Source organism: Ranitomeya variabilis, chromosome 1 (genome assembly GCF_051348905.1).
Source record: "Ranitomeya variabilis isolate aRanVar5 chromosome 1, aRanVar5.hap1, whole genome shotgun sequence".
Taxonomy (NCBI): domain Eukaryota; kingdom Metazoa; phylum Chordata; class Amphibia; order Anura; family Dendrobatidae; genus Ranitomeya; species Ranitomeya variabilis.
Genome location: NC_135232.1, coordinates 264,694,758 through 264,720,743, shown reverse-complemented (window position 1 = coordinate 264,720,743; position 25,986 = coordinate 264,694,758). Strand labels below are relative to the sequence as shown.

Genomic DNA, 25,986 nt, shown 5'->3' with positions numbered 1-25,986 from the left:
CCTGAAAAGGAAGAGCAACATCAGGCTGACGCAACACAGGGGCGGAAGAAAAGCGGCGCTTAAGCTCCCGAAAGGCCTCCACAGCAGCAGGGGACCAATCAGCAACATCAGCACCCTTCTTAGTCAAATCAGTCAATGGTTTAACAACATCAGAAAAACCAGCAATAAATCGACGATAAAAGTTAGCAAAGCCCAAAAATTTCTGAAGACTCTTAAGAGAAGAGGGTTGCGTCCAATCACAAATAGCCTGAACCTTGACAGGATCCATCTCGATGGAAGAGGGGGAAAAAATATATCCCAAAAAGGAAATCTTTTGAACCCCAAAAACGCACTTAGAACCCTTCACACACAAGGAATTAGACCGCAAAACCTGAAAAACCCTCCTGACCTGCTGGACATGAGAGTCCCAGTCATCCGAAAAAATCAAAATATCATCCAGATACACAATCATAAATTTATCCAAATAATCACGGAAAATGTCATGCATAAAGGACTGAAAGACTGAAGGGGCATTTGAAAGACCAAAAGGCATCACCAAATACTCAAAGTGGCCCTCGGGCGTATTAAATGCGGTTTTCCACTCATCCCCCTGCTTAATTCGCACCAAATTATACGCCCCACGAAGATCTATCTTAGAGAACCACTTGGCCCCCTTTATGCGAGCAAACAAATCAGTCAGCAGTGGCAACGGATATTGATATTTAACCGTGATTTTATTCAAAAGCCGATAATCAATGCACGGCCTTAAAGAGCCATCTTTCTTAGCCACAAAGAAAAAACCGGCTCCTAAGGGAGATGACGAAGGACGAATATGTCCCTTTTCCAAGGACTCCTTTATATATTCTCGCATAGCAGCATGTTCAGGCACAGACAGATTAAATAAACGACCCTTAGGGCCTCTTCACACTGGTCGATTCTGCTACGATTACGACGCATTTGCGTCATATTCGACATCGCAGTACGAGCTCGTAGCCAGCGGTCACACTCTACGATGTTAACGCTTTTTCTGACGTAGTTGCGATGTGAACGTCACGCGTCGCAATCGTACGCTACCCTTCACACCGCCATAGTCCTACGACTCCGAGCGTGACGTATTACCAGCATGGGCGTGCTAAAACGTCACGCCCAATCAGGAGACAGGTATGCGGAAGCCCAACCCACGTAGTCGCATTACGAGCTCGTATGACCGCCGTCACATACTACGATTTCGACCGCCACAGCGAGACATTTACGACGAAAGAAAGTTCTGCTCTTTCTTTCACATCGTACGATGCTGGGCTGCGTCGCAAATCGTAACGCCATGTCACACTTTGCAACCTCGGAACGAGGACGGATAAACGTCACAAATCGAACGCTCGTTCAGACTTTGATTGCACAGTGTGAAGGGGCCCTTAGGGTATTTACTACCCGGAAACAAATCTATGGCACAATCGCACTCCCGGTGCGGAGGTAATGAACCAAGCTTAGGTTCTTCAAAAACGTCACGATATTCAGTCAAGAATTCAGGAATCTCAGAGGGAATAGATGATGAAATGGAAACCACAGGTACGTCCCCATGCGTCCCCTTACATCCCCAGCTTAACACAGACATAGCTTTCCAGTCAAGGACTGGGTTATGAGATTGCAGCCATGGCAATCCAAGCACCAACACATCATGTAGGTTATACAGCACAAGAAAGCGAATAATCTCCTGGTGATCCGGATTAATCCGCATAGTTACTTGTGTCCAGTATTGTGGTTTATTGCTAGCCAATGGGGTGGAGTCAATCCCCTTCAGGGGTATAGGAGTTTCAAGAGGCTCCAAATCATACCCACAGCGTTTGGCAAAGGACCAATCCATAAGACTCAAAGCGGCGCCAGAGTCGACATAGGCATCCGCGGTAATAGATGATAAAGAACAAATCAGGGTCACAGATAGAATAAACTTAGACTGTAAAGTGCCAATTGAAACAGACTTATCAAGCTTCTTAGTACGCTTAGAGCATGCTGATATAACATGAGTTGAATCACCGCAATAGAAGCACAACCCATTTTTTCGTCTAAAATTCTGCCGTTCACTTCTGGACAGAATTCTATCACATTGCATATTCTCTGGCGTCTTCTCAGTAGACACCGCCAAATGGTGCACAGGTTTGCGCTCCCGCAGACGCCTATCGATCTGGATAGCCATTGTCATGGACTCATTCAGACCCGCAGGCACAGGGAACCCCACCATAACATCCTTAATGGCATCAGAGAGACCCTCTCTGAAATTCACCGCCAGGGCGCACTCATTCCACTGAGTAAGCACAGCCCATTTACGGAATTTCTGGCAGTATATTTCAGCTTCGTCTTGCCCCTGAGATAGGGACATCAAGGCCTTTTCCGCCTGAAGTTCTAACTGAGGTTCCTCATAAAGCAACCCCAAGGCCAGAAAAAACGCATCCACATTGAGCAACGCAGGATCCCCTGGAGCCAATGCAAAAGCCCAATCCTGAGGGTCGCCCCGGAGCAGAGAAATCACAATCCTGACCTGCTGAGCAGGATCTCCAGCAGAGCGAGATTTCAGGGACAAAAACAACTTGCAATTATTTTTGAAATTTTGAAAGCAAGATCTATTCCCCGAGAAAAATTCAGGCAAAGGAATTCTAGGTTCAGATATAGGAACATGAACAACAAAATCTTGTAAGTTTTGAACTTTCGTGGTGAGATTATTCAAACCTGCAGCTAAACTCTGAATATCCATTTTAAACAGGTGAACACAGAGCCATTCCAGGATTAGAAGGAGAGAGAGAGAGAAAGGCTGCAATATAGGCAGACTTGCAAGTGATTCAATTACAAGCACACTCAGAACTGAGAAAAAAAAAAAAAATCTTCAGCAGACTTCTCTTTACTCTCCTTTCTCTGTCAATTAATTTAACCCTTTGTGGCCGGTCAAACTGTTATGGTTCTCAATGGCAAGAGAACATAGCCCAGCAAACATACGAACTAGCTCTTGGAAGGATGGAAACTAAACTGACCATGAACTAAACCTGCCGCACAACTAACAGTAGCCGGGTAGCGTAGCCTGCGTTTTATCCCTAGACGCCCAGCGCCGGCCGGAGGACTAACTAATCCTGGCAGAGGAAAATATAGTCCTGGCTCACCTCTAGAGAAATTTCCCCGAAAGGCAGACAGAGGCCCCCACAAATATTGGCGGTGATTTTAGATGAAATGACAAACGTAGTATGAAAATAGGTTTAGCAAAATTGAGGTCCGCTTACTAGATAGCAGGAAGACAGAAAGGGCACTTTCATGGTCAGCTGAAAACCCTATCAAAATACCATCCTGAAATTACTTTAAGACTCTAGTATTAACTCATAACATCAGAGTGGCAATTTCAGATCACAAGAGCTTTCCAGACACAGAAACGAAACTACAGCTGTGAACTGGAACAAAATGCAAAAACAAACAAGGACTAAGTCCAACTTAGCTGGGAGTTGTCTAGCAGCAGGAACATGCACAGAAAGGCTTCTGATTACAATGTTGACCGGCATGGAAGTGACAGAGGAGCAAGGCTAAATAGCGACTCCCACATCCTGATGGAAACAGGTGAACAGAGAGGATGATGCACACCAGTTCAATTCCACCAGTGGCCACCGGGGGAGCCCAAAATCCAATTTCACAACAGGCATCATTGTCTGTATCGCTGCAGCGTCGCTGTGTGTGACGGGGCCTTTAGTATTAGCAGTTATCACAAAATAAAAGGGAGGGGTAAGATCAATTGGAAAAGATATGTACACAAATGTAATATTGGAACAATCTCACCAGTTGCTGAGGATAGGTAAGGCAGAGCCCCAATTCGCTTAGGTGGAGAAATCCTTCAAGCCACAACATCAGGAGACAATTCCCTGTCAGTCCCTGGGGGGCTATCAATAAATCTCAATCCCCGAGCTCCTGCAGTTTAGTATAGAGGGTGGTAACTCTATTTGTAGCACTGAAGCACCTTATCTCCCATGCAAGCTAGTCCCCTGATGATCCTGCTTGCAAAGAAACGCGTTGGGACCTGGAAATAGGGAGAGTGCAGGGCATGTTGTACCTTAGGGGTAGATGTGGACTGTCCTTGTAAGGGCAGGATCTCGGGGATTGAGATTTATTGCCAGCGTCTGCACAAAAATCCTTTATAAGTACTAAATTTTGTATGGCACATCCCCTGACAGGGTATACCCAGTAGTACTTTTTTATTGATACATTTTTTTTAATTTTTTTTTGGGGTGACAGTTTATTTAATTTATTCCTTTATTTGGTTATACATTAAAAGTTATGTTTTAATTCCTGCTTATGCTATATTCTCAAGATCTTGGTAGGATCATGTGATACATTTAAACTATTATATATTGCTGTTTTCGCGCCATGTGGCTTAAGGCCACAGATCCCAGTTAAAATCCCTGGAGGCTTTGGGCATGTCTGTATCACAGTGGAGTTTGCAGCAAGTAAAGCAGACGGCTCTGCAATAGCTCAGCTCTGTGTGAGAGTAAAACAGAGCCCAGCAGAGTGAACTCCTAGCACCCACAGCATGCACAGCGGTGCAGTCGCCCATGGTAACTGGTCAGAGGAGGACTGGTGTGTTTAGTGACTGTAAATTGAAGGATATCGTATCCCTTGGAAAGCTGTAAGTAAAGAGACATTAACTCGGTGGTGCAGTCACCCACGACAACCGGTCTCGGAGGTGGACTATCTTGTGCCCGGCGGTGAACCGAAGGTAGACTGTCGTGTGCCCGAAGGAGGACTGGCGTGTTTAGTGACTGTTATCCGGAGAATATGGTTCCCGGCAGCAATCCGGAGGATACCGGGTACTATGTAGTGGTGTGAGTTTGACTTTGATGATACTTGCTTGTGTGTATAGGACATTCAATGCTGTGAGGTATCCACATGAAACAGACTTTGTGTTGAAACTTTGTTGGGTCACTGCCTCCTCGCTGCATAAGTGTTCTATCGTTGCACTACTATATATATATATATATATATATATATATATATATATATATATATATATATATATATATATATATATATATATATATATATAATATGTATGTGTATATATGTATATATATATATATCTAACATATAAAGCTGAATGTGTGTGTGTATGTCCGGGATTGGCATCTGCACCGTCGCAGCTACATCCACAAAATTTTGCAGAGTCACGCGTCTGGACCCCGAGAGCGTCATAGGCTATGTTGTAAGGCAAAATTTTAACCCCGCGCGTTCCAGTTCACCAAACAATTTTGCCCCATCTACATAATGGGGAAAAAGTGAAAGGAAAAGTGTTGGAGGCAAATTGACAGCCAGGAGGAGATGACGTACAGGTATATACTATATACAGGGAAGATGACATACACGTTTATACTATATACAGGAGGAGATGACATACAGGTATATACTATATACAGGCGAGATGACATACACGTATATACTATATACAGGAGGAGATGACATACAGCTATATATTTTGTACAGGAGGAGATGACATACAGGTATATACTATATACAGGGGAGATGACATACAGGTATATACTATATACAGGGGAGATGACATACAGGTATATACTATATACAGGGGAGATGACATACAGGTATATACTATATACAGGGGAGATGACATACAGGTATATACTATATACAGGGGAGATGACGTACAGGTATATACAGGAGATGACATACAGGTATATACTATATACAGGAGGTGACATACAGGTATATACTATATACAGGGGGATGTCATACAGGTATATACTATATACAGGGGGATGACATACAGGTATATACTATATACAGGGGAGATGACATACAGGTATATACTCTATACAGGAGGAGATGACATACAGTTATTTACTATATACAGGGGAAATGACATACAGGTATATACTATATACAGGAGGTGACATACAGGTATATACTACATACAGGGGGATGACATACAGGTATATACTATATACAGGGGAGATGACACACAGGTATCTAATATAACGCTGGGAGCGTCACTCTGTCCGAAGCCTTTATAGACTGCGCAAGCGCCGGCGCAGTCTGGACCCCCCACAGAGTGACGCTCCCAGGAGATCGCGGTATGCGTAAGCACTGAACGCACACCGCGATCTCCAACGGAGAAGCAGGGACGAGCCAGGGGGGTAAGTATGTGATATTTACCTGTCCCCCGTTCCATCGATGCGCTCTGCTCCATCCTCCACATCCTCTGCCTGTTACATTCAGTTCAGAGGGCACGATGACGCGCTTAATGCGCGCCGCCCTCTGACTGAACAGTCACAGCCAGAGGATGTGGAGGATGGAGCATCGATGGAACGGGGGACAGGTAAATATAGCAAGTGCCGGGGGCCTGAGCTAGCGGCGACTCCGGCACCTGACCCCCACAGCGCGCTGGTGTCCCCGCCTGCTCAGGCCCCCAGCACTCGGCGCCCAGCACAGCTGCCCGCACTCAGCACCGCCACGCATAGCCGCCCGCACTCAGCACCGCCACGCATAGCCGCCCGCACTCGGCACCGCCACGCACAGCCGCCCGCACTCAGCACAGCCACGCACAGCCGCCCGCACTCAGCACAGCCACGCACAGCCGCCCGCACTCAGCACAGCCACGCACAGCCGCCCGCACTCAGCACCGCCACGCACAGCCGCCCGCACTTAGCACCGCCACGCACAGCCGCCCGCACTCAGCACAGTCACGCACAGCCGCCCGCACTCAGCACAGTCACGCACAGCCGCCCGCACTCAGCACAGCCACGCACAGCCGCCCGCACTCACCACAGCCACGCACAGCCGCCCGCATTCAGCACAGCCACGCACAGCCGCCCGCACTCAGCACAGCCACGCACAGCCGCCCGCACTCATCACAGCCACGCACAGCCGCCCGCATTCACCGCCACGCACAGCCGCCCGCACTCAGCACAGCCACGCACAGCCGCCCGCACTCAGCACAGCCACGCACAGCCGCCCGCACTCAGCACAGCCGCCCGCACTCAGCACAGCCACGCACAGCCGCCCGCACTCAGCACAGCCGCCCGCACTCAGCACAGCCGCCCGCACTCAGCACAGCCGCCCGCACTCAGCACAGCCGCCCGCACTCAGCACAGCCGCCCGCACTCAGCACAGCCGCCCGCACTCAGCACAGCCGCCCGCACTCAGCACAGCCGCCCGCACTCAGCACAGCCGCCCGCACTCAGCACAGCCGCCCGCACTCAGCACAGCCGCCCGCACTCAGCACAGCCGCCCGCACTCAGCACAGCCACGCACAGCCGCCCGCATTCAGCACCGCCACGCACAGCCGCCCGCACTCAGCACAGCCACGCACAGCCGCCCGCACTCAGCACAGCCACGCACAGCCGCCCGCACTCAGCACAGCCACGCACAGCCGCCCGCACTCAGCACAGCCACGCACAGCCGCCCGCACTCAGCACAGCTGCCCGCACTCAGCACAGCCGCCCGCACTCAGCACAGCCACGCACAGCCGCCCGCACTCAGCACAGCCGCCCGCACTCAGCACAGCCGCCCGCACTCAGCACAGCCGCACTCGGGCAGTAGAGCCGGAGAGAAAAAGATGGGAGCAACATATGGCAGAATGGAAACAGGAACAGGCAGTATGGGTGCAGCACATTACAACAGAATGGGGGCGCAGGATGTGAGCAGCACATGATAGAATGGGGGCACGGGATGGGAGCAGCACATGACAGAATGATTGCGCACGATGGGAGCAGCACATGACAGAATGGGGGCGCACACATGACTGGATGGGGGTGCAGGATGGGAGCACATGACAGGATGGGGCGCAGGATGGGAGCACATGACAGGATGGGAGCAGCACATGACAAAATGGGGGCAGAGGATGAGAGCAGCACATGACAGAATGGGGGCACACACATGACAGGATGGGGGTGTAGGATGGAGCAGCACATGACAGGATGGGGGCGCAGGATGGGAGCACATGACAGGATGGGGACGCAGGATGGAGCAGCACATGATAGGATGGGGGCGCAGGATGGAGCAGCACATGACAGGATGGGGGCGCAGGATGGAGCAGCACATGACAGGATGGGAGAGCAAGATGTGAGCAGCACATACCAGGATGGAGACCATATACCAATCTAAATGCTCGCCACCCGGGCGTAGAACGGGTTCAATAGCTAGTATACTATATACAGGATAGATGACATACAGGTATATACTATATACAGGGGAGATGACATACACATATATACTATATACAGGAGGAGATGACATACAGATATATATTATATACAGGAGGAGATGACATACAGATATATACTATATACAGGGGAGATGACACACAGGTATATACTATATAAAGGATAGATGACATACAGGTATATACTATATACAGGAGGAGATGACATACAGTTATATACTATATACAGGGGAAATGACATACAGGTATATACTATATACAGGGGGATGACATACAGGTATATACTATATACAGGGGAGATGACACACAGGTATATACTATATACAGGATAGATGACACCGGTATATACTATATACAGGATAGATGACATACAGGTATATACTATATACAGGAGGTGACATACAGGTATATACTATATACAGGAGGTGACATACAGGTATATACTATATACAGGGGGATGACATACAGGTATATACTATATACAGGGGAGATGACACACAGGTATATACTATATACAGGATAGATGACATACAGGTAAATACTATACTAGATGGTGGCCCGATTCTAACGCATCGGGTATTCTAGAATATGCATGTCCACGTAGTATATTGCACAGCCCACGTAGTATATTGCCCAGGCATGTAATATATTGCCCAGCCACGTAGTATATTGCCCAGTGACGTAGTATATTGCCCAGCCACGTAGTATATTGCCCAGTTACGTAGTATATTGCCCAGTGACGTAGTATATTGCCCAGTGACGTAGTATATTGCCCAGCGATGTAGTATATTGCCCAGCGACGTAGTATATTGCCCAGCGACGTAGTATATTGCCCAGTTACGTAGTATATTGCCCAGTTACGTAGTATATTGCCCAGTTACGTAGTATATTGCCCAGTTACGTAGTATATTGCCCAGTTACGTAGTATATTGCCCAGTTACGTAGTATATTGCCCAGTTACGTAGGATATTGCCCAGTTACGTAGGATATTGCCCAGTTACGTAGGATATTGCCCAGCCACATATGTCACTGGTTACAAAATAAACACATACTCACCTTCCGAGGGCCCCTTGTAGTTCTGTCGCCTGTGTGCGGTGCAGGCGGCAGCTTCCGGTCCCAGGGTGTGATGACGTCGTGGTCACATGAACGTGACATCATGGCAGGTCCTTCTCGCGCAGGCGCGCAGGACCTGTGATGATGTCGCGGTCACATGACCGTGACGTCATGGCAGGTCCTTCTTTCATACCATCCTTGCCACCGGAGCCTGCCGCTTGCATGGAGCGGTCACCGGAGCGTCGCGAGGAGCGGGAAAGGCGGCGGAAGGTGAGTATATAATGATTTTTTTTTTTTTTTAATTATTATTTTTATCATTAGATGTTTTTACTATTGACGCTGCATAGGCAGTATCAATAGTAAAAACTTGGTCACACAGGGTTAATAGCGGCGGTAACGGAGTAAGTTACCCACGGCATAACGCGGTCCGTTACCGCTGGCATTAACCCTGTGTGAGCGGTGACTGCGGGGAGTATGGAGCGGGCGCCGGGCATTGACTGCAGGGGAGTAGGGAGGGACTAATCGGACTGTGGCCGTCGCTGATTGGTCGCGGCAGCCATGACAGGCAGCTGGCGAGAACAATCAGCGACTTGGATTCCATGACAGACAGAGGCAACGACCAATGAATATCCGTGACAGACAGAAAGAAGGCAGTACCCCTTAGACAATTATATAGTAGATACAGGAGGTGACATACAGGTATATACTATATACAGGAGGTGACATACAGGTATATACTATATACAGGGGGATGACATACAGGTATATACTATATACAGGAGGAGATGACTTACAGGTATATACTCTATACAGGAGGAGATGACATACAGTTATATACCATATACAGGGGAAATGACATACAGGTATATACTATATACAGGAGCAGATGACATACAGGTATATACTGAGGGGAAAATAAGAGGTGTGAGGTGAAAAAATTAAGAGGTGTGAATGCAAAAGTAGAGGAGTGAGGGGAAAATAGTGGAGTGATTGGAAAAGACAGGTGTGAGGTCAAAATGACAGGTGTTAGGGGGGAAATGAGAGAAGTGAGGGGGAAAATGAGGTGTGAGGGGGAAAATGAGGTGTGTGGGGGAAAATGAGAGACGTGAGGGGGAAAATGAGAGACGTGAGGGGGAAAATGAGAGGCGTGATGGGAAAATGAGAGAAGTGAGGTGCTATAACTAACAGTTAATTACTATGCCTGGGCAACGCCGGGCTCTTCAGCTAGTGTGTGTGTGTGTATATATAGTACAGTTGCCAGTATCCCCCATCAATCTGATTGCTCCTTCTTTCTACTATAATATATATTTTTTATTTTGTTTTTTATTATATATAAATCAACTATAATGAAAAAAACAAAACTTCCTTCTCACCCCCCAATGGGAGGTGGTCTTTTATTGTCCTTTCTTATTCTCGGGTCCTCTACCAGAGGCCTAGGAGTTTGAGGGTTCTGGCCAGGATCTTACTTGTTTCCAGCATTGTGCTTTTCTGGATAGAGAGCTCAGATGTTGCTCCTGGGATCTGTTGTAGCCATTTTCCCAACTTAAGGGTCACTGTTCCAAGTGCTCCTATCACCACTGGAATCACTGTTGCCTTCACCTTCCACATCTTCTCCAGTTCTCCTTTGAGGCCCTGGTATTTCTCCAGCTTCTCTTATTCCTTCTTTCTGATGTTGCTGTTACTTGGCACTGCCACATCTATCATTGCTGTCTTCTGATCCTTGTCTACTATCACAATGTCTGGTTGGGTAGCCAACACCTGCTTATCCGTCTGGGTCTTGAAGCCCCACAGGATTTTAGCCCATTAATTCTCCACCACTTTTTCTGGGGTCTCCCACCTGGACTTAGGGGGACTTAGCCCATATGTTGTGCAGATGTTCCTGTATACAATTCCCACTACTTGGTTGTGGCGTTCGGTATATGCCGTTCCTGCTTACATTTTGCATCCTGCCACTATGTGTTGGATGGTTTCTGAGGTTTCTTTTCATAGTCTGCACCTTGGGTCTTGTTTTGTGTGATGTATTCCTGCTTCTATGGATCTGGTACTTAGTGCTTGCTCTTATGGTTAGGGCCTCTGTGCTTTCTCAGTGTCCAGATTTCTCCAGCCATTGGTAGGATTTTTCCATGTCAGCCAGCTCCATTATCTGTCGATTGTACATCCCATGCAGCGGCTTGTCTTGCCATGACGCTTCATGCTCCTGTTCTTAATTCCAGATCTGTTGTTGTTACTGGCTTAGTCTTTCTCTCAGCATCTCATCCTTTGGTGGCGTTTCTGCCAAACAGAAGATCTTAGAATATATATATCATTTTTTTTTTTTTTTTAATCTACCCTGGCCATATTTTCAAAATTGCTTCAAGTAGTGGACAACTCATTTAATGATAAAAATGTCTATAAGGACTAACCTGTAGACAGGAGGCTTCTTCTAGTGTTGACTGTAAGCAGACTATGTTTTATCATATACTATGGGAAGAGAAACCGTTTACAACTGTATAGATAAGTTATATGGACACGGATATCTTGGCTTAAAACATAATGATGCCATACAACCTTCCCTTTTTAGACCTCCAGACCTCCTTCGTAAAGGAGATCCACGACTTTGTACTTGAACAATTCAACAGCAGCCAGTCTGAGCTGCAGAAGATCTTACATGATGTGGAGAGACTACACAGCGAACTTAGTCCTTTGAAGCTGAGATGTCAGGCTAATGCCGCTTGTGTGGACCTCATGGTCTGGGCTGTAAAAGATGAGCAAGGTAAGAAAACCATGATCGTACGATCATACTATACTGGGAATAAAACTTTACAGATGACTATTATTACATGCTTATTCAGCACGATTATTACCAGTGTGACCAAATTTTCTCAGAAATTGACCACAAATGCCTTAATATCGATTTGAGACCAATTTCAATTACCGCTGTCCAGGGTCCTGCTTCTAATTTAAAGCAACAGTTTCCTTTTGCTCTAGATTATACTAATGCTGAATAATGTTATGTAATATTATTATTATTTTTTTATTAGAATCCTTCAGATTGATAACTATGAGGGTAATGGGTTTTGTCTGGAACTATGCAACATATTTTTTCATGTCCCTAAATGTATATCTTGTTGTCTGTCTGTCAATTTTTCTTAAAAATGTTTTTCAGTCAAGTGCATTTGTCTTCATTCTGTATCATTATACACTGATTTTTGACTATAGGTGCAGAGAATTTATGCATTAAACTGTCTGAAAAGCTTCAGTCAAAGACATCTAGCAAGGTTATCATAGCTCACATGCCTCTCCTGATCTGCTGCTTACAGGTGATGTTAGACAATGTTTCCATTCTCAAAGCAGATTATAAAATGTTGATATATATAGATGTGCGGTTTCTTAATATCTTACTTCTGCTTCTCTTCTTACAAGGGGCTGGGTCGGCTCTGTGAACGCTTTCCTGTGGTAGTACACTCAGTAACTCCATCCCTTCGAGATTTCCTGGTCATTCCTTCTCCAGTGCTGGTGAAGTTGTACAAGTATCACAGCCAAAATCAGTCAGGTAGGCTTTGGTCTATTTCATCATTTTAAGGTTGAAAGAAGACACAGGGCCATCACATTCAACTTCTGAATGTGTTGATGCAGAGAAAGGGGAAAAAAAACACTATGAGGCAGATGATAATTGCCCCCATATTAGGAGAACAGCTTCTTCACTACTCATACGGCAATGGGAGAACGTAAGACAAGGAAGAGAATAGGTCTATTAATGGATTTAAATAAATCCTAAATATAAATAACCTGTATTGTAAATACTGTGACCCAAAAGACCAGACTGTTAGGCTAGAGGGACAGTTGATGGAAATACATGAGGAAGAAGAAAGGAAAAGAACCGACCAAAAAAGTCCCAGTACAACAATGATGATTGCAAACAATGCTTTATTGGAACCAGGTAATAAAAGGGGTGACAGAACAATGGTAAAAAAAGAATATTAAAAATGTATATAAAAACAGGAACGCACACCCAGGAGTATAAGGTCGTCCTGAAAGGAGAACTGGCAGGGCTAGCACAATGTAATCATAATAATAATTTGGGGAACATAAAAATAAGCACACTAAAGTGCATAGCCAGATAGGAATAGTTATATATCAATTATATAGGAGTAGGTAAAGTGCAAGTGCAGTAGGTGATAATGTAAACCAGTATAAATTAAACAAGTAAAAAAAGGTCCATGTACTCTGGGCAAAACCATCAATGAAAAAGACCTGGGTGTATGGGTGGATGACAAACTCATATTCAGTGGCCAGTGTCAGGCAGCTGCTACAAAGGCAAATAAAATAATGGGATGCATTAAAAGAGGCATAGAAGCTCATGAGGAGAACATAATTTTACCTCTATACAAGTCACTAGTTCGACCACACTTAGAATACTGTGCACAGTTCTGGTCTCCGGTGTATAAGAAAGACATAGCTGAACTGGAGCGGGTGCAGAGAAGAGCGACCAAGGTTATTAGAGGACTGGGGGGTCTGCAATACCAAGATAGGTTATTACACTTGGGGCTATTTAGTTTGGAAAAACGAAGGCTAAGGGGTGAATCTTATGTTAATGTATAAATATATGAGGGGACAGTACAAAGACCTTTCTGATGATCTTTTTAATCATAGACCGGTGACAGGGACAAGGGGGCATCCTCTACGTCTGGAGGAAAGAAGGTTTAAGCATAATAACAGACGCGGATTCTTTACTGTAAGAGCAGTGAGACTATGGAACTCTCTGCCGTATGATGTTGTAATGAGTGAGTCATTACTTAAATTTAAGAGGGGACTGGATACCTTCCTGGAAAAGTATAATGTTACAGGGTATAAATATTAGATTCTTTGATAGGGCGTTGATCCAGGGAACTAGTCTGATTGCCGTATGTGGGGTCGGGAAGGAATTTTTTTCCCCATGGTGGAGCTTACTCTTACCACATGGGTTTTTTTTGCCTTCCCCTGGATCAACATGTTAGGGCATGTTAGGCTATGGGTTGAACTAGATGGACTTAAAGTCTTCCTTCAACCTTAATAACTATGTTACTATGTTACTGTAAGTAAAGAAGTAGCGAGAGAAACATCTGCAAGACAGCGCTCATAGTAGTATGGACCTAGTGTAGTAAATCGCCTAACAGTGTAAGTCACCAGGTAATCAGGTTGTAGGAACAGTGGACTTACAATAGCAGGTGAACTCCTTCATCATAGTGGCGTCCACCCCGACGCGCGTTACGTAATCCCTGGGGAGTATAATGGTGTACCGCCCACTCCACCAGGGAGAGATTGGGGACGTGCTGATATAGCTTTATTTGTGTGACTCCACACTTTCTGTCTCACTCTGTATTGCAAAGCTGAAAATGAACTGAACAAAGCAAAACGTGTCAGTGTATTGTTCTTTCCTCACTGGATGCATAAATGTGGATTTTTTTTTTTTATATGTCAAATTATTTTTTTTTCTTTTAAATGTCATTTTGTGATCATTTATTCATGTCTTCTGTGTGGTACCAAAACCTTGTGCTCTATATCTACATTTGGCACCTGACCATATTCACCTTTTATTTTCAGGGGGTAATGACATTAAGATCAGCATCACAAATGAGCACTCTGAGTCAACAATGAACATTATCCATGGTAGGAAGAGCCAGCCCTCCATGTATGAACAGCTGCGAGACATTGCCATTGAAAACATCTGCAGGTATCTGTGTGCCATCTTCTTAAAGCTCCTATCTGAGATGTATAAGAAGCGTGATTTAACATGCTCAATCTAGCAGGCCACATTTCCCCCTTGTTGGCCTCTGCAGGGTAAAGGCCCCGTCTCACATAGCGAGATCGCTAGCGAGATCGCTGCTGAGTCACTAGTTTTGTGACGCAACAGCGACCTCCATAGCGATCTCGCTATGTGTGACACGTACCAGCGATCAGGCCCCTGCTGCGAGATCGCTGGTCGTGTCGGAATGGCCTGGACCTTTTTTTGGTCGTTGAGGCCCCGCTGACATTGCTGAATCGGTGTGTGTGACACCGATCCAGCGATGTCTTCACTGGTAACCAGGGTAAACATCGGGTTACTAAGCGCAGGGCCGCGCTTAGTAACCCGATGTTTACCCTGGTTACCAGCGTAAATGTAAAAAAAAACAAACAGTACATACTGACCATCTGATGTCCGTCAGGTCCATCGCTGTCTGCTTCCTGCTCTGACTGAGCCGCCGTACAGTGAGAGCAGAGCGCAGCAGTGACGTCACCGCTGCGCTCTCGCTGTACGGCGGCTCAGTCAGAGCAGGAAGCAGACGGCAAGGGACCTGACGGACATCAGATGGTGAGTATGTACTGTTTGTTTTTTTTGGTAACCAGGGTAAACATCGGGTTACTAAGCGCGGCCCTGCGCTTAGTAACCCGATATTTACCCTGGTTACCCGGGTGCTGCAGGGGGACTTCGGCATCGTTGAAGACAGTTTCAACGATGCCGAAGTCGTTCCCCTGATCGTTGGTCGCTGGAGAGAGCGGTCTGTGTGACAGCTCCCCAGCGACCACACAGCGACTTACCAACGATCACGGCCAGGTCGTATCGCTGGTCGTGATCGTTGCTAAATCGCTATGTGAGACGGGGCCTTAAATGTGTAGCCAGACATATCATTCTTTGGCATTATCTGCTGAACAAGAGCATTGTCTCCTTAATATGTGCTGTATGTAAAAGGCACACAAGCAGATAAAACCTAACCGAATCCATGAATGGCTGATGTACCTGTTCTCAACATTTATTTTCTCATTTTTTTCATTACAGGTGTTTAAAGGCAGGATTAACCATTGACCCAGTTATTGTAGAAGCATTCCTTGCCAGTTTATCCAATCGTCTTTATATATCCCAAGAGAATGAAAAGTATGTTGTGCTGGTTATTGAATAAAATAATTCCTTATCAATTTATATTATTTAAAAAAAATAAATAAATAAAATCAGATGTGTTTTTGAATAATGAACAGATAGAAGCTTATGTTTCGGTCATGCTGTCTACAATAATAAAGACCCTTAATAATATTTAATCTCCAAAAATATACTGAAATGTCCATTTCTTCTGTTTTTAGAGATGCACATTTGATTCCTGATCACACAATCCGTGCTTTGGGTCACATTGCTGTTGCCCTGAGGGATACACCAAAGGTGATGGAGCCAATTCTTCAGATTCTTCAACAGAAGTTTTGTCAACCACCATCACAGTTAGATGTGCTGATCATAGACCAACTGGGGTGCATGGTGATAACCGGAAATGTAAGTAGTCAAAATGATGACTTTCTGCAATTGACTGGCTATTAAGTGGCTCATAAGTGAAGAAGGAGGCCTTTTTCCTTGAGCTAGAGCTACATGGCGACTTTGGCCATGACGCTTGTCAGGTAAAGTTCGCTAGGTATCACTGATACATCTCCGCACAATACAAGTGGTACTGTGACTATCTCAAGCAAGGTGCTAGAAGTCCAACCTCATCGGATATTTTATGACTTGATTGTCACGACTGCGGTACCTTCCAGGTTGCAATGTGACCTCATCCATGTGATGTAGCAGAGACACCTAGTGAACTTTGGTCTCAGGACAAGTGTCATGGTCAACGTTGCTGTGAAGTCCCAGCCTTAATGAGTTTCTTATACGCAATTGCAATGTTAGATAATTTCATGTTTAAAGAACTGACAGTGTTATTTTGAAGGGTTTTTTTACACGAATATGACTTTTTCTTTACAGCAATATATTTACCAAGAAGTGTGGAACCTGTTTCAGCAGATAAGTGTAAAGGCCAGTTCGGTTGTGTACTCTGCCACCAAGGACTATAAAGATCATGGATACCGGTATGTTATGTTGCACTTATTGTTCTGTGTGACTGTTGGGTGATGTTGGATGTTTTTTATATACATGTTTAAGACCTCTGGCATTTCTTCAGTTACAATAGACTCTTATTCACAGATTTTCTTCTTTCTTTTGTCAGACATTGCTCCTTGGCTGTCATTAATGCACTGGCAAACATTGCGGCTAACATCCAAGGAGAACAGTTGGTAGATGAGCTGCTGATGAACCTACTGGAGTTGTTTGTACAACTGGGTTTGGAGGGCAAGCGAGCCAGTGAGAGAGCCAGTGAGAAAGGTCCGGCGCTCAAGGTGAGGCATTTTAGTTAGTGTAGCTTTAAATCATGAGGATACAATGTTATGAATGGCAGCATTCAGTTGGTGGTAATACTTTGTTGTCTCTTCTTTTCTTTGCTTGTTGTAATGTATGGAATTGTATTATATTTTCGGAAGCTGATGTTTCTTGCTAATGTATTTTGACTCTTTCAGTAGCTATTGATCTAATACACAATCTGCCGGCATCTGTTCCTCCCGATTCCTCCCCCCTCCATACATATTCACTCTATGTTCGGTTGATCGTGCATGTATTCAATTTTGAGAGAGGAGTAAGATGCTGCCAGACACCGCTGGCAGTGGCTTATCTCTTCTGAGAAAAGCATATCGGGTGTTCAAATTCAACATGCCCTATCCTTTCGCACTACATCATTTTTCAGCATGGGTGTGATGATGGCTCGGGAAGGCTCTCATACAGATAAAATGGTTGACCATTCCCACCAAAATTGACGAGCTAAGCCATCTTTGTTTTAACGTCTGCAGACACTTCTAAACTTTTGTTTGCCTGTGCAAGTTTTATCAACCTGCCGTTCCATCATTCAGTTGTCGTTTTTGACTACAGACATGCTTTTAGCCTTAATAACTTGGTTGTCTCTGAATGTTTTCATATTTACTTCTCCATAATGCTTAGTGAGCTGATGTCCGTAAAATAGACATGTACAAAAAAAATACCTCTTTGTAATGGAGAATACGATTGCTTGTTAATTGCATGCCAGTGTGGCAATTCCTGACTCCCAGCGATCAGATGTTATTGCCCAGAAAGCCTCATCTGGCTGCTACATGGGAGATGTAGTGTACAGTGGTGACTTAAATGCATGGTTCTCCATGTAAACGTATTCGGGTCTGGTAGCGACCAAGTGGTGAGCTCCACTTGTAACATCCGTGTATAGCCTACGTATGTATATGGGCTGAAGTTGTCTTTGACACAACTCCTTTAAAAGGAATCTGTCAGCAGTATTTCAGCCCCCAAATGATCTATCTATATAACTATCTATCTGAGTTTATAACTAGTATCTATTATTTTGTATTTAGCTCAGTTAACAACATCCCAATGGCCAGTAGTATGTTTAAAGGGAATCTGTCATTAGGATATCACCCCCCCCCCCCCCCCAAATTATTTATATGTGCATATAGCTCTTTCAAAGTCAAATCCAGCAATACCTTTACATGGCCAGTCCGTCCCGCCTGTGCTGAGAAAGCTGCATTTGATTTGGCTGAAGTGCTTTCAGTGGGGATGGTGGGGGGGTGGCAGCTATCAAGCGTTTGTCACTCCAGCTCTATTTCCCAGCCTCCTCCTGCTTCTTTGCTTGACGTCCCACAACATGGTAGCCGTCATAATAGCAGGAGCAGGCGGTTCTTGTGCCAGAATGACGCAGGCTTGAGAGGAGCTTCCATGTCCTGAAGATGTTGCTGCATATTCAGTCAATCCTGATTTCTCAGAAAGGACTGGCCATGTAAAGATATTGGTCGTCTTGTCTTTGAAAGAGCTACGTGTAGATATAAATAGTTGGGTGGGGGGGGGGGGTGACATCCTGCTGACAGATTCTCTTTAAATGTCCTACTGGCCATGGGGGTGTTGTTAAATGCGATAAGGAAAAAAATAATGGATTCTTATTAGTATAGATCCCAGTCTAATATAAAGTGAGGATAATGAGGCCATACCATCAGAAATTTGCATTTATATTCTTCTATTGTTTTATGATTGAGTCACTGTGCCCAATAGTTTGGCTCCAAAAAAGTCGGCCAGCTGCTGTGGCCTATTGTGGGACTAATGACTCCAGCAAATCCTGTGTGCTAAGTGTTTTTTTTTTTTCCTTTTTCTACATTTTCCAAAATCGACCATGGTAATTCTGTCACATTGTGCCTTCACTTCTCTCCATGGAAAGTAATTGTTGGTCCTATGAATCATGTCCTTCATAATGGCCAGCTATGTTTGCTTCATATGTGTCCTACATAACTTGGTAATGGCAGCATCCTTCTGTAATGGTTATTTATCTATGGGACAGCACATCTGATCGTACAGTTTGCGACTTTTCGTGTGGCAAATATGTCAAGGTCTCACACCCACAGTAGACAAGGGCAAAGTCCCAGAACTGGTAAGGTTTTGCTTGCAGGATCAGAATGTACATTGATCGATGTCCTGTTGATCTGTGTGCTCGCATTAGAAATCGCCTTCACTCATTGATCTAATATTGTGTAAATTTGGGCGTGCTTCTAGCAGGCCAGTGCGGAAAAAGCAGGTCGTACTCCGTAGTGGTTTCAATAAGCTTGTCATTCATTTTACAGTTCTTTCTATAAACAGTATATGTCAGCAGTGACACATATTAGATCTGTGCTATAAGGCTGCATTCACACACAGTGGTCAGCAGTGCTGTACTCATTGTACTGCTCCAGTCTCTCTGCTTTTTCCCAGCACAATCACTTTATCTTACAGTGTTTACTTGCAAAATTAAGTGATTGTGCAGGAAAACAATGAAAAGACCTTGGTGGCACAGGGCTTGTGTGGTTTAAAGTCGTATGATTACTGCCTTAGGGTACCGCCACACAGTACCATTTTAATCGCTACGACGGCACGATCCGTGACGTCGCAGCGATCGTATGATTATCGCTCCAGCGTCGTAGACTGCGGTCACACGTTGCAATCACGGCGCTGGAGCGATGCCGAAGTCCCCGGTAACCAGGGTAAACATCGGGTAACTAAGCGCAGGGCCGCGCTTAGTAACCCGATGTTTACCCTGGTTACCAGCGTAAACGTAAAAAAAACAAACAGTACATACTTACATTCCGGTGTCTGTCCCCGGCGTTCTGCTTCTCTCCACTGTGTAAGCGCCATAGCCGGAAAGCACAGCGGTGACGTCAGACGTCACCGCTGTGCTTTCCGGCTGGCAGACGCTCACACAGTGCAGAGAAGCAGAACGCCGGGGACAGACACCGGAATGTAAGTATGTACTGTTTGTTTTTTTTACGTTTACGCTGGTAACCAGGGTAAACATCGGGTTACTAAGCGCGGCCCTGCGCTTAGTTACCCGATGTTTACCCTGGTTACAAGCGAACACATCGCTGGATCGCTGTCACACACAACGGTCCAGCGATGTCAGCGGGTGATCAAGCGACGAAAGAAAGTTCCATACGATCTGCTACGACGTACGATTCTCAGCAGGATCCCTGATCGCTGCTGCGTGTCAGACACTGCGATATCGTAACGATATCGCTAGAACGTCACGAATCGTACCGTCGTAGCGATCAAAATGGTACTGTGTGACGGTACCCTAAGGGTAGGTGCACACGGTCATAAAATGCTGGGGGTTGGTCGCTGCGTACTTCTGCAGCGTCCAGATGTTACAGCATAGTGGCTGGGATTTCAGGAAATCCCATGTCCACTATTATTATTATTATTATTATTTATTGTTATAGCGCCATTTATTCCATGGCGCTTTACAAGTGAGGAGGGGTATACATAATAAAAACAAGTACAATAATCTTGAACAATACAAGTCATAACTGGTACAGTAGGAGAGAGGACCCTGCCCGCGAAGGCTCACAATCTACAAGGGATGGGTGAGAGTACAGTAGGTGTATTGTCCACAGACGTCCACGGCTTCCCTGCGGGGACGGACATGTGGCGCGTCTTTCCAGACCGCAGCTTGTCCATTGTTCTTGAGGAGATGCTCAGTCTCCGCAATGTAAATATCACCCGTCCAACGTATTGGACTCATCATACCGCATGGTTCAATGAACACATGAGGATTCACCTGCGTTCAGTAGCCGGCAGCACTTTGCTTGCAGTGGACATATGCTGCATCCAAAGCACTGCTTAATACTGAACGTCTGCACTTAGCCTAACAGTTCTGCTTGTCCCATTTTCTCTGGTACACTATTGGATTAGTCAACCGCCTATTAATGACAATCTATGGGAGGAGCGTTAGCTTTATTTCCTCACTTAGCCCACATATATCAGATATCTCTGCAATATACAAGACATTGCTCCTTATTGAGTTCTATGTAGGTTATTCTTGCCCATGCTATGCCCAAATTGTAAAACATGGTCCTGTGTTTTGTCACTATACTTTGGCCTTTTTTTACTTAGTAAGCTTTACAGGGTGTACCACAAAGACAAGCCCTGGCCGTATGCCATGACCGGGACACCTCTCAGTGCCAGAATTTACTGCAGTTAAGGCTTCTTTCACACTAGCGTCGGGCTCGGCCCGTCGCGGTGCGTCGGGCCGAGGTCCCCGACGCTAGTGTTGTCTCCGCCGCACAACGGGGGCAGCGGATGCATTTTTCCAGCGCATCCGCTGCCCCATTGTGAGGTGCGGGGAAGTGCGTAGAGGTGGGGGCGGAGTTCCGGCCGCGCATGCGCGGTCGGAAAAAGCGGACCGTCAGGAGCAAAAAACGTTACATGTAACGTTTTTTTGTCCCGACGGTACTCCACAGCACGGCGCAACCGTCGCACGACGGTTGCGACGTGTGTCATTGCGTCGCAAATGTGTCGCTAATGTTAGTCAATGCAGAAAAAACGCATCCTGCAAGCACTTTTGCAGGATGCGTTTTTTCGGCAAAACGACGCATTTGCAACGTAATGCAGTTAACGCTAGTGTGAAAGTAGCCTAACACTTTAATGAATTGTGACAAAAGAGAAAAGTCCAATCTTTACAGACCACTATAAGGGGTATTGCCGCAAACAACATTTATCACTTATTGGCTTATAGGTGATAAATAGGGATGATTGAATAGCTTCAGATAAAGATAAGAGCTCATCCAAATAGCTACAGCGCTTACCAAATAGCTTCCTGGTAACCCGGATACCTGGAGAGCTCCCGAAAACCTGCTGTTTGGCGCAGCAGCTGCATGTGTCGCGGCTGTGTGACAGTCACAATACATGCATGGAGAGCCTCTTTGTTGTGACTGTCACACAGCCAGGACACATGCAGCTGAGGCGCCGAACAGCTGATTATTTGGAGCACTCCAGGTATCCGGGTTCCCGATGCATATATTCGGTAAGTGCTATAGCTATTCGGATAGGCACTTATCCAAAGCTATTCGAGCAACCCTAGTGATAAATATAATTTTAGTGGAAATCTAACAGCTGCAACCCTTAACAACAGCTGCAACAAGTTAGAAGAACTGGGGTCCCCGCTATTATTGGATGAGTAGTGTGCACACACACCACTGCTCTAGTTATGGTCTGTGGGAATAGCGGTCAGTCTTTCGTATTATTGCTCCCATCAGAAGTGAATGTTAACATGGTCACACTTGCACATTATGGCATATTTGACACAAGACTTTGGTACCCACGTTTCCTGGACCAGTGGTTGTCACCGGTGTGTCAGAGGCTGCAGACAGTCGCACAGCATCTGGCTGTAGAAGGTCTCTGCTGTTGGCTTTGCAGACGCCTACCTAGTCCTTCTGACTCTTGGACCCAGTGGCAGCCTCCCCTGGCTCTAATTGACGCACCTGGACTGGGTGTTTATAGACTTCCTGTTTGCTTCTGGGACTCGCCGGTGATATTTCCATTTTCCCCTGTTGAGGCTTGGAGCTATAGCAGTCGGCGATCTTCCTCTTTAAATATTGCAGATGTAAAGAGAAAAGTAATGCATGGCACTGCTACTGAATATTTCTAATACCGCCACAAGAATTCCAAGCTGTTGTGCCTGTATGCCTGCTGCTGAACACTTGGGTGCACGTCTGTCAGTCCATGGTAATCCAAAACAAAGAAAAAAATGGAGTGCACTCACCGGTCCAAAATGCAAACAGTCCTTTAATCAAAGCATGATGTGCAGGTACAATGGGAGAACGTGGAACAGAAGGACGACGGCTTCCTCTTTGATACTGTTGGAGGATGACTGTGTTACCTTTCTGAGCCTACTGAAGATAAGTGTTCCCCTTGTTTGTCTATCCCATCTTTAGTTGTAGTGAGGATTGACTAGGTGTTTCCCTGTCCTTCCATAAGCAGGACTTATTGCCAGGGTCAGGCAGGGATTAGGTTGCTGCTCAGCGATAGGTGCAGAACCCATATAGGGACGTTTAGGGCAGACAGGGTGACTTTTGATCTGCCTAGGGGTTCCCACTCCCCCCTTCCCTAGTGTTGGGCTACCTTCCCCTCATACCTTTGTGTTGCACTAAGGGTATGTCTCCACGTTACAGATGGGCGGCGGTATCACCGCAGCGGCGAAGCCGCTCGGCGCTAAGCCCCTCCCCCTTAATGGGACGCGATCATGCCGGATGTGTTAACTCTTCACATCCGGGATGATCGCGCTCTCCCATAGGGCCCTGTGATATGCCTTGTGGGGACGCTGCGTCCCCGCAAGGTGTACGGACATGCTGCGATCTGAAAAGACGCGCAGCATGTCCGGAGTCGCAGGCCCGCCGCGTGCGGGTTTCCACGCATAGTGGAGACGGGATTTCATCAAATCCCCTCCACTATGCTGGAACATCTGGACGCTGCTTGTTTGACGCTGCAGCTCTGCGCAGCGTCAAACAAGCAGCGTTTCCTTACCGTGGAAACATACCCTTAGTGTTTCCACACTGTACGTGACAGGTGTTTCTGAAGGTCCCCTACCAATCGCACATTTATCACCTATCCTGTGAATTTGGGCTAAATGTTGTTCATAGTAGTGGTTGATCTTGTGACGGATTTGTGAAAGAAGGTGTTAAACTTAGCTATCTAACCAGGCAATTACTTTTAAACTGTTTTTATTGTTCTATAGAGTCATTTGTTTTCCTTGCACAAACACAAGTGTCTGATGCCAATTTTGGCCATTCCGGTCGACGATTGTTTAAGAGTTAAAAAAAAGGCGACGTTTCATCAATCGCTGGAACACCCACCAATCCCAGAAACGAGGTGGTCAATGTTCCCTGTGTGAACTGAGCAGCAGTGAGCATGTGCGACCACCACTACTACAGAGTATAAACTGATAGTGGTCGCACATGCTTACTATGGTTCTTGTCACTTAGTTGGGTTTGATGTATGTTTATGAGACAAACCCCTTTAATGTGCAGACTATCATTTGGAGAAAGATCAGTTGTATTGAATGATTGTTTGAATATGACCAGTTGTTTATCACGTTTCACAAGCCTATTTTAGGCTGGGATGTTTTTTTTCACGTACCTACCTGATATAAGGCACAGGATAACAGTGTATACACAAAAAAAGCCCCCAATTTTACCCCTTACAAATGTACCTACCTGATGTCTCGCTTGTTGATGTTGTTGGCCATACTGTTGGTATGAACAACATACTGATATGTCTTTACTTACCAGTCCTCTTGGCTTAAAATATCCTGAGATGATTGGCACGAGGTGATCAGATTTGAGAAAAAAAAATATCCATAAACTTTTTTGTACCACTAAATCACTGTATACCTTGATCCAAGTGGAAAAGTAAGGAAGGAAACCTCTGTCCTGCTGTAATTCATACAATGTCTATGTAACATTTACCTGTTCTACTTGGAGCCAGGGGCAAAGGTTTTTTTTTTTTTGCTTTTTTGAGGAAAGCCATGAAATATTTATTAGATGTAAGCATAGGAACATAAAATTATAGAAACGTTAGAAAATTCCCATCTCATCAATTTTGCTCTTTTAAACAAATTCTTGGATATATTTACACGTTATGATTGAAATATGTTACTTCCTCCTAATATGAATGGCGGCTCTTGTTCCACCTGACCTTTCGATATGTTCTGTACTAGGCTTCCAGCAGTGCGGGGAACCTGGGAGTTCTGATTCCTGTAATCGCTGTGGTGAGTACTACTGCTTTTTGTTAATCGTACTGTCAAATTCGGTCCCTGAGATAGGACTAAAATATGAGATTGGTGGGGTTCTGACTCCAGGCACCCCCACAAATCAGCGAACCCCACCAATCAGCTGAAATCTGCTCTCCGTCAAGTGAATGGGAGATAAAATGCAGTTCTCGGGATCGGCTATTAAGCAATGTACTGAACTGCTATCTTCAGCCCCATTTATTTCTAATATCCAGCTGTTCCTGGAGCAGATCTTTGCTCGTTGGTGTGGAGTTTTAGGTGTTGGACCACTGGATAGACAATCAATAGTTTAGTTCCTTGTAATCCCCTTAATTTAAAATATTATATAGATGAAGAGTATGTAATAGTGGAAAAGTAAGAAGACCACAATGTACTACCACTGGTTTCCAATAATAAATAGGTCCCTGTGTTGCAGTTCTTAGGCTAATGTTATTGGAAATACGACACAACAAAATGTCCAAGAAAATAAGTTTTCTAGTATAATGTCCTAACACAAACGTATATCTGGATGAGGTCTGGACATTTCTGACCAGTCCATTTAAAAATGATCAAAGTCCATAAATATGACCTTCTCCCTTGGAGGATTCAAATATGCATCACTCTAATTAGAATGTATGTTGTGTAACTGTAGCTTTCTATCAGACATTGACACTAGGCTGCACTGTTCAAGCACATCCAGCGTCTCACGGTATGGTTCATACACCAGTTTGTAGAGAAGTCATTGCGTTCAGTAATTGCAGGGGGTTTCTTTTCTTTGTATGGATCTAAGCCCATTTAGGACAGCATGATTCTTTCTTTCTGGTAAAACTTTGCTTAAAAACAGGCAGTGAAAAGTTTTATCTC

At 45.4% G+C, this 25,986-nt stretch overlaps 1 protein-coding gene across 4 annotated transcripts in view; it reads left to right on the top strand.

The window, feature by feature from the left end:
- The window catches only part of PI4KA (phosphatidylinositol 4-kinase alpha), a 149,392-nt gene that overhangs the window by 48,700 nt on the left and 74,706 nt on the right, over window positions 1-25,986 (top strand). For all 4 annotated transcript variants that reach the window (XM_077293431.1, XM_077293429.1, XM_077293430.1 and 1 more), the window contains exons 11-19: window positions 11,790-11,981; window positions 12,428-12,528; window positions 12,632-12,761; window positions 14,792-14,921; window positions 16,005-16,100; window positions 16,304-16,487; window positions 16,953-17,056; window positions 17,194-17,362; window positions 25,072-25,122. In XM_077293431.1, coding sequence (XP_077149546.1) covers window positions 11,790-11,981; window positions 12,428-12,528; window positions 12,632-12,761; window positions 14,792-14,921; window positions 16,005-16,100; window positions 16,304-16,487; window positions 16,953-17,056; window positions 17,194-17,362; window positions 25,072-25,122 — 1,157 coding nt within the window. The remainder of the gene's footprint in view (window positions 1-11,789; window positions 11,982-12,427; window positions 12,529-12,631; window positions 12,762-14,791; window positions 14,922-16,004; window positions 16,101-16,303; window positions 16,488-16,952; window positions 17,057-17,193; window positions 17,363-25,071; window positions 25,123-25,986) is intronic.